Here is a 9,930-nt window from a genome sequence, read left to right as displayed (position 1 = left end):
CATAAAGTGAAAATCTCCTTGACATGAGCATTTTGCTGAGTTCTTAAGTTATTTTTTCCTCAGACACAGTTTGTGTTTGTCAACATACCTTACATGTTTCGGCGGAGTCACTTCCGCCTTCGTCAGAACCGATTTGTTCCGTCAAAACATTAAAGGTATGTTGACAAACACAAACCGTGTCTGAGGAAAAAATAACTTAAGAACTTAGTTAACTTTGTAGACACAATAAACTTTACTGAATTATGAGCGTTTTGCCATTACTATTATGTGTGAACTGTGTTCTGAAACGTTTTATGTTTTTTTTAATATATTTTTTTGTCAAAAATTGGTCCAACGCAATGCATTGTCGAAGTGTCCTTGGGCAAGACACTGAACCCCACCTTGCCTCTGGTGGTAGGCGGGCGCCTGTGTTTGGCAGCGGAGCTGCCACCAGTGTGTGAATGTGTGAGTGAATGTGTGTGTGACTGGGTGAATGGGTCTGTGACTGTAAAGCGCTTTGTCCTTGTAGGAAGAAAGGCGCTATATAAGTATACGCCATACGCTATTTACCATTGTGGTCTATATTTGCCAATCTAGTTAGCATCGATGCACACTGGTTTTTCGCAGAGACTTCTGGCAAATTTCTAGGGCACTAGGTTTTGGAATTGTAGATTCGGACAGCACTACAAAATGGCGAACGCACAATTTAGAGCACAATGTAGTGAGTAGTGAAGGAACTCAGACATAACCTTGGTGTTCATGTTTGGAAGCCATATTTTTTTTTTTTTTTACTGTGTTGGGGTGTGGGGCTTGTACTTTACTAATTCTGGTACTGGGGAGTTATAATAATTACCTCCCTTTTTGATTGTAATTTTGTTTGCCCTGCTTTGATTTGTGGTTAATCATGTATTTATGTAAGTGTTTTACATTTTCAAACATATTTTTATTATCTTTTTGGCTTCAATATTGTTTTGGTTAAGCTACTGCGTGTTGGCTGGCCAAAGAGAGGGAATTTATGGAATTTAGTAAACATCGTATTGGCGTTTTGATTCATTTCAGTGTGGCTCCTAACGCAAGAACTTTTCGTTGTGGTTCTTATCAGCGTTTCACTTTATGTTGTTCCCCCCTTAGCCATCGGGGGCGCTCCTACCCCATCCTGCCTAAAAATGGTGGAACGTGAGGAGAAGAAGAAAGGCTGCACGGTGATTGGCTGCTCGTAGGGGCGTGCACACGCAGCAAAGATGGCAGCGGTGACCCGGGGCTCCTATATTTTCGTCTCGCGTTTGGTGAGGAGAACTTCATTTCGGTGCGCGCGCTTGCTTCTTGCACCCCTTTAAACTGCGGTACCTGCAGGCTAATTGCTAACTGTCCGCGCGGGTCAGAATCTGAATTTGTCCAGGCTAATGGTCTGTTAAGGGCCAGTTTCGGCTATCAGGTGATTCTGACCCGGTCCAAGTCACAAGCCCGTGGTGCGTCATTATGCGAGGTAGCTTTAGAGCAGACCTTTTTTGTAAAACCAGGTGGAACCAGATCTTAATTCGTGTTTGGGTCTGCCAAAGGTGCACGGAGCATGCGCAGTAATCACCTGCGGAGCTCAGCTCAAGTAATACTTGCTTTATGCCAAGTTTGTGTTAAATCTCTAAAAGACAATAAAAGTCCTGGAATGAGGGATTGACACGTGCATTTTATAAAATCTTTATAGAAAAAACAACTCCTTTTTGAAGTAATTTTAAGAGGCTTCGGAAATCAGTATATTATCCCACACTCTTGATAAGGTGTCATAAAACTTGTCCCTAAACCAGTAAAAGATAGATCATTATGTATAGAGAACTGCAGACCAATAAGTCTGTTAAACAATGAATGATTCCAAAATATTTGCACTTATATTTGCTAAAAGATTGTAACCTGGTCACTGACGATAAAGCCCGGTAGGGGTGAGTTATACTGAGGATTTGGGCATCAATCCGGTACCAAATGATTACAGGGCTACTATCGCACATGTTGATACCAAAACTGATACTTTTTCTTGAAATGATGTATAGAATAATTTAGAAAATACATTTTTTTGTTAATTAAGTGTATAATTAAACACAATAAAGAGACTTCCGGCAAATAAAAATGTTCAATAACTAATTACAACAATCTGAACTGAACATACATGAAAAATAGAACATTTATATTAATGTCATATACAATAATAAGAATAAGAATAAGAAAACTAACTAGTTCAAAATAAAGGAAAACAGAATGTAACAAAACAACATCATAAACCTACATTAAAAAATAATGCTATTAATAAAATCGGACAAAACTCTGATTTTATCTGAAGGAAAATGACTCACTACTTTAGAAATAATATTTTGTGTAACATCAAAAAGCTTGGAGGAACTAACTTTTGAAACTTTAAATAACTCCTTTAAAGTAAAATGATTGAATAACCCTTTGAAAGGAGAAAATAATATTTGGAACACTTTTCCTAACTATATTTTCAACATGATGGGAGGACTCTGTGATTATAAAATTGAAAAATTACCAACTAAACTTTCTAATTTCTATAAACAAACTCTGCTTGCCTGGAAATTCATTTATAAACATAATTTTTCTCCAAAGGCCAGTTTTGTTTGGAATAACCAAGATTTTCAATATAAGTAAAATCCCCCTTTCCCCAGATGGTATTAGAACAATTTACTTTGGATGAGACGACTTTTCAATTCTTGTGAATATTTATTATCATGAAGAATTTCTTTTAAAATTTGGCTTCCCAGTTTCACCTAAATTATATACAACAGTATTTGATGCAACACCAACCAAACTATTAATAATCCATTCATCAGATTTACTATCTTTTTGGATGAGGTGGATATTTGTATTGGATCAGTTTCCAACAAATAAGAAATCTTTAACATCTGGAACCACACCTGCAAGTAGATTTTACCGAAACTCCAAAGTTATGGATATAAAGTGGAATAAATTCTGGCTCATTGGTAACAAATACAGTTAAATAACAAAATAAAAGAAATATCCTTTAAATCACTACATTGCATATATTCTGTTAAACATTTTTTTGGTATATTTATTCTGGATATGAACCAGTTGTGTACATTTTGTGGATCACGAGAGAAAAAAATTGTCATTTGTTTGTAAAATGTAGAAACACAAAAATGTTCTGGATCCATGTTGGCAACTCCGTTAGTCGCAAAACTGGAAAAACATTCAAGCTTTTAGAAAAGGACATCATTTTTGGACTGTTATTATGACATCCTGGACCTGCACTTTAATTTTTAAACACAACAGATTTTGTTTTGGGAGCAATTTCAAATTTATATAAGGAAATTGTTAAACTTCAAACTTAATTTTGAGCACTTTTTGCATGAATTAATGCAATATGGTAATATTGTCAAACGAATAAAAAAAAGGCAATTTTAAGAAATGTAATTTTTGCAAAGGTACCGTTTTTTTTTCCATATTGTTACTTATTTTTGATAATGTGATGGTTCTGTACCATGGCTGGATATCAGGTCTGTATGCATTGATACATATTTTTTCTCCCTCCCCCTTGGCATTCACACTTTTGTTGTACCTGTTGTTTATAAATAAAGTTTTCTGCTCTGTGCCCCCAGCTAAGTCGGCACCTCTGCCGTTGGACCGTTCGGCAGCAGACCCTCCGGTGTGGCAGAGCTTTACAGCCACTCACCGTTAAATGCAGCAGAGAGTCGCAGGTATTCTCTCTCCGTGGGCTACACGCTGCCTCAGGTGAGCCCAAGACCTGCAGCTGTCACCCGTCTATCATGTAGTAGATGGAGTTACCATGGCAACCCACAGCCTCCATGTTAAACCTTGATTAAGAAGTCACTGATGATGTCACTGTGCTCTTGTAGCATGTTGTGGGCCCGTCGTCCAGTTCAAACTCTCTGACATTGGAGAAGGCATCATGGAAGTGACAGTGAAGGAGTGGTATGTGAACAGCAGGCCGGCTGTGATTGGCCGAGTTTCGTCCTTCAGGAGGGTTTCAGACCTGAATGGTACTGGTTCTGTCGGACTGTTCTGACGCCGCCTTTTTTGCCCGCTGCAGGTACGTAAAGGAGGGGGACAAAGTATCCCAATTTGACAGCATCTGTGAGGTCCAAAGCGACAAAGCGTCGGTCACCATCACCAGCCGCTACGACGGCGTCATCAAGAAACTCTACTATGACGTGGACGCCACCGCGCTCGTCGGCAAACCTTTGGTGGACATCGAAACGGAGTCGAGCTCAGGTGAGACACTCGGTGGCGCTCTGATCCAGGTCTGCTCCAGAGCCCCTGGCTGACATGCGGCTGCTTCCGGCAGAGGTGATCCAAGAGGAAGACGTGGTGGAGACCCCCGCCATGGCTCGGGAGGAGCACACCCACCAGGAGATCAAAGGCCACAAGACCCAGGCCACGCCTGCCGTCAGGCGCCTTGCCATTGAGAACAATGTGAGTTGGTGTGCGTTCATATTTTTCCCTGTTGGTTGGTGGTCGTTTCCTCACAGTCTTGTTCCAGCTTCTTCCATTTCTCCTGACCAGGTTTTGCTGATGTTTCTCAGATCAAACTCAGTGAGGTGGTGGGAACTGGGAAAGACGGACGCATTTTGAAGGAAGACATCATGAATTTCCTGGCAAAACAGACTGGCGCCATCCTGCCTCCAGCCCCAGTCCAGGAGATCCAGACTCCAGGCCCTTCCCCACCCTCCGCCGCTGCCCCCGCTGGCAGGCCCACCAGCCCATCGACGGTTGTCAAAGCCCCGCCTCCCAGAACCACACCAGTTTTTACAGGAAAGGATGTGACCGAGCCAGTCAAAGGTGAGATTAGCTGTAGTAGCTGGTAGTCTGTGGCGCCCTGCAGGCTCATGGGGCGTCTACATGCATTCACAGGTTTCCACAAGGCCATGGTGAAGACGATGACGGCGGCGCTTAAGATCCCTCACTTTGGCTACTGTGACGAGGTGGACCTGAGCCGCCTGGTGGCTCTCAGAACCGAGCTGAAGCCCATTGCAGAGAGCCGTGGCGTCAAACTGAGCTACATGCCCTTCTTCATCAAGGTGAGGTCAAAAAGCATGCACAAGTGGTCAGGAGGGGAGTTTGAGTGCTAATGGCGTGCTCTCGTGGGCTCAGGCCGCCTCCCTCGGGCTCCTGCATTTCCCGATCCTGAACGCCTCAGTGGATGAAGACTGCCAGAACATCACCTACCGGGTAAGACTGCAGCCTGGACTTTTGTAACCCGAGCGGTCTGTTGGAGGCGAGCTCAGGTGTTCACGGGGCTGTCCTTGGTGGCAGGCGTCTCACAACATCGGCCTGGCGATGGACACCAGCCAGGGCCTGCTGGTTCCAAACGTGAAGAACGTCCAGCTGCTCAGCGTCTTCGAGATCGCTCAGGAGCTGAACCGGCTGCAGGCGCTGGGAGCCGCAGGTCAGCTGGGCACCGCCCACCTGAGTGGAGGCACCTTCACGCTCTCCAACATCGGATCGGTCAGTCACACAGCAGCACCGAGAAGTGGGGCGGGTCTCAGAACCTTTTTGACTGAGTCTGTTTATCTGTGCCAGATTGGAGGGACGTACGCTAAACCGGTCATTCTGCCTCCGGAAGTGGCCATCGGAGCTCTGGGAAAAATCCAGGTGAGTGCTAGAACTTTCTAGAACCGTCAATTCTCTCACATTGTTAGTTAATAAACTGAAGGCGGCCATGGTTCCACTCAAGATTTTTGCCCATTTTTCCAGCTGAATTCTGATAAAAGATGTCATCTTTGACTTAACACAGGGAGTATTTTATTTTGAAATGAACGTTTAGGTGCTTCTGTCAAAACTAAAAAGTTAAAAATATTTTTATTAAAAAAGGCAACACTGTTATAATTCAATTATTATAAATATTGAAAAGCTACATTTAATAAAGTAATGGCATAATGGTAACAAAAATGGTTTTTAACAGTGAAGAAGGACTTGAGGACTCTTGCCGGGTTTTGGTCTGTCAGAAACTGACCCAAACTGCTCTTTTAGCCTTAAAGCTTGCAGACCCCAGGACTAGAGGAGGTTCATGGATGTAGAGAAGGACATGCAGTGGTTGGTGTGAGTGAGGAGTGGGTTAGGAGACCTCTGAAGAGGAGCAAAGCTTCATCTGAATTTGTTTCCGGGTTGAATCCTGGCTGGATCCTTCCTGTGTGAAGTTGACACGTTCTCCCCATGAATTGAGTTGCTGTCTAAATTGTCCTTTAGGTGTGAATGTGTGAACATCGCTTTCGCCTGACAGTAGCTGAGATGGGCTCCAGCATCCCCAATTTGCTGATGACCTGCTGTTTTAACAGTTCTGACTCTGTTCTGTGTTCAGGTTCTGCCCCGGTTTGGTGCCGGCAATCAGGTGGTCCGTGCACATATCATGAACGTCAGCTGGTCCGCAGATCACCGGGTCATTGACGGCGCCACCATGTGTCGTTTCTCCAACCTGTGGCGGGAGTACCTGGAGAACCCGGCGGCTATGGTCCTGGACCTAAAATAATTTCCCATCAGCCTTGGCAAACATGCCACGCCACACTAAAGCCCCGCCCTTGTCTTCTCACTTCCTGGCCTTCATGTTCACTTTTCTTCCTTGTTGCCTTTGAGCCAGGGGCTTGGGCGGTGATCTACCTTTCAGTTGCGGTCGCCATGGTGACCAGACATTCTCACCGAACGGGGACTGTTGGAACTGGGCCTCATCTGGACTTTTGGGTTCCAGTGGTTTTTACAGTTGGATTTGATGCTTTTATGAGCTGAAAGTTTGGATCTAGCAGAACCAGAAACCCACACACTCCTAAAAAGTCCAAATGATTTGAACCGGTTCCTGTTTTAAGAAGCTTCTTTCCCAAAAGAAGCTTGCTCCTGCAGAACCTCTGCAGCCTTCAGACCAGAACCTGCTCTACAGAAGAATCCCTCTGATCCAGTCTGTTGAGGTCAGCTGACCCTCCAGACACGCCCAATCTGGACAGAACCACAGCTAAACCTTCTGAAGAACTTGTGCAGCTGTTTTCCGTTACGACTGTTCTTGGTTTTTGTTTTCTGAAGAGCTGTTACAATGAAATTCCTATGAAAGTCCTGCAGACTGTCTGTCTTCACCAGACAACTAGGACCTGGACCAGGCCAGAACCATGACCTTAAACGGTCCCTAAAGTATTTTTTAAAAATTACTAATAACAATTGAATGGATCTCTACACAAACAATGCAAATTTACCTAATCAAATCCATGAAATTACTTTTCTTTATGGCAATTTAACTTCAGTTTTCCTTGTTATTTATTGTAAGAATTCAGTTTTACTGTCAGAAATTGATGACTATTTCTGACGAGTCATTAAGAATTTTGACAGTGATAGCCCCCCTGTGAAATGTGAATCTCTGGCCTGAACGATGAACCAAAAAAAGGCCAGACCCATAAACTGACAGTTCCTGACCACAAAGCTGTTGATCTGAACCGTGAACTGAAGCAGATCTGAATCTGGAACGGTTACAGACTCAAGTTTCTCTGGTTCCACCAAACCTTAAGTTGTGATATAAACTGGCACCAGCTCAGTCATCGGACCTGAAACACAGATAATGTCGTCTCTGACAACCTCAGATGATACTTGTTGCCATGGCAATGACAAATCTTACCCCAATGGAGCTGATGTGTTTGTACTGTTTTTTTTCTCCATAAAGTAAAAAAAATTAAAAATATTCTATTTCCTTTGGTTTATGAAATACTAACACCTGAGCGATAGAAAAACATTGCAGTCTTGGAGGGAGTACATGCTTTTTCCCAGCACCTTTAATTCTACAACCCTTTGGAATAGAAAGTCAAGCTTGAGCTTTCTTCAGTCAGCGACAAGAACCACCTGCAAATGAACATATTTTTATGATTATTAGTTTTGTTTTGTTTGTGTTTCAGTAAATGTAATAAAATACATTTATAGAGCGACTTTGTTTTTCTTCTTGAAAACAAAACTTCACATGGCTTGCTTCTGTTTAAATTGTGACTTTAAATCTGTGTAAATCTCTGTAGTTAAATTTGCAAAAAAAACACCCACTTATTCTGAAGAGCTAGGTGTTTAAAAAAAGGTTATGGTTTTTTTTAGGAAAAGTTATTAGGTTAAAAGCAATGATTTGTGGGGTGAAGCTGGAAGGTTTGCAATGAAGTGTGTTTGCTGAAGCAGTGATGTGTGCGCATTAGCGCTTCTACACTAAATAACTCCCTGGGTGAGGCCCTCCCCAGGCGCCCCCCCATTAGCCCTTGTGCTATCCTAGGCACTTTAACATTGGGAGTTGGGTCATCTAGACCTACTAGACAGTGCGCTGAACCTTTTTTCTTCAATGATTTGTGATCTTCACTGGTGTCCATGGATTACATGAAAACTTTCCACCTTTATCCACCTTTGTCATGGTAGGGAGAACACGTCAATGTAAGGGTGGGGTCATCTAAGATAGCACAAGGGTTAAGTGTTAAGCTACCAACTTTGTATTGTAGTACAAACAGCTGCTTTGACCACAAAGTTGACCTACTAACTTATGGTGTAACTGACGACCACACCAGTGCTAATTCCTATAATGCACAAAAGATTCTGCTGCTCCTCTTCTCTGCAAACAGAGGGGTTTGGGAAGCCATTGATGGTTCTTGATGCCCGGCTTCAGTCAGCTGATATGTTGAGAGAGGAGCCCTGGTACCATCAGATTAGTGGTGCACAGAGGCTTTTTGTCTTGTCCCTTGTCATAGGTGTTTCCGAAGCAAGGTGTTTTCCAGGGGATGTTGCTCTCTATAGCTAGCTATATAGGAATCAAAAAGCTGAGTACAGACCAGAGTTGATAAAGCTCAGCGGTGGGCTCAGTACCACTAGAGAGAAGCTGATGGACTGGCAGGGTGATGCTTTATGAGCCGGTCTTAAGAACTGGAGAGTTGATGAGTTGCACTGGTGCCATCATCTTGACCCCTGTGAAGACTAAACATGAAAACAGCAGCACTGACCAGGAGAGGGAGTCAAAGTGACAGGGAACTGTCAAACCGTGACTGTACCACCAAAGCCGACTTGTGTCCCATTCACTGTATGACCCTGCTTAGCCTAAACAATAGGAGGATTGAAATAAATGGTAGAGTCCATGGATTGTGGTGATGAAGCCATTTAATAGTCCTTTTAACATTGAAGAAGCACACACAACATGAATGAACAGGGTAATGTCCTCCCTGAAAGTGACCCACTAACTTATGGTGCAAAGTGAACAAACACCATCACTTTCCATTTTTTTATCATTAAAACTTAAAAAGCTCAGAGGTGTCCAGTCTTTAGATAGGACAGTATGTAACGGAGCAACCTTTCTTAACCCTTGTGCTATCTTATGACCCCACCCTTACATTGACGTGTTCTCCCTACCATGACAACGGTGGATAAAGGTAGAAAGATTTCATGTAATCTATGGACACCAGTGAAGATCACAATTATGAGAGGCAGTCATATATATAGTACCGCAAACCCCAACCAAACCGTTTCACCTGGATAGTAGAATCTTCTGGTCCACAGTATTGAAGGATGCAAACAAGTCTGTCTCAAGGCAAAATGATAACATAGTTCCCATCATCAGTTGCCTGAAAGAGATTGCAGCAACGGCAGACCATTTTTGGATCGGGAAATCCAGCTGGGCCCATACCCTGCTCCCATACCCTTTGGTGATGGAGCAGGAGAGAGACTCTGCCCCTGGATGTCAAGAGGGATCTGGCGCTCCCTGCTATTGTCGTGATTTGAGACCAGAACTTGGGAAAGAGCTCTGTGCTGGAGGCGTTGTCTGGGGCGGCCCGGGAGAGGGAGCAATGAGTTCTGGTGAGAAAAAAAACTCGTGTCCAGACCTTTTATTTTTCTTAAATCTCACTTAACATAATGGGAAAAAAACTAACGTTTGTACTAGATATTATTCACAATCATGAAGCAATCATGTTGCTGAATAAT

At 43.2% G+C, this 9,930-nt stretch overlaps 1 protein-coding gene across 2 annotated transcripts; it reads left to right on the top strand.

Moving 5' to 3' along the window:
* The first annotated feature begins 1,116 nt into the window (after positions 1-1,116).
* Positions 1,117-7,916, top strand: dbt (dihydrolipoamide branched chain transacylase E2). Of its 2 annotated transcripts, none has more exons than XM_004067657.5 (11): positions 1,117-1,265; positions 3,600-3,732; positions 3,858-3,933; positions 4,052-4,233; positions 4,307-4,434; positions 4,545-4,800; positions 4,873-5,039; positions 5,113-5,190; positions 5,275-5,466; positions 5,542-5,613; positions 6,320-7,916. In XM_004067657.5, exons 1-11 carry the CDS (start codon positions 1,221-1,223, stop codon positions 6,485-6,487), a joined length of 1,497 nt encoding a protein of 498 aa, XP_004067705.1. In that variant the 5' UTR covers positions 1,117-1,220; the 3' UTR covers positions 6,488-7,916. The 2 variants fall into 2 exon arrangements, with proteins under 2 accessions (XP_004067705.1, XP_078801829.1); XM_078945703.1 differs by having other exon boundaries at positions 1,198-1,285.
* Positions 7,917-9,930: the final 2,014 nt, after the last annotated feature.

This window comes from Oryzias latipes, chromosome 4, assembly GCF_053564925.1.
Source record: "Oryzias latipes strain Hd-rR chromosome 4, Olatipes_Hd-rR_3.1".
Classification (NCBI taxonomy): domain Eukaryota; kingdom Metazoa; phylum Chordata; class Actinopteri; order Beloniformes; family Adrianichthyidae; genus Oryzias; species Oryzias latipes.
This window is presented reverse-complemented; position numbering and strand designations above follow the sequence as displayed.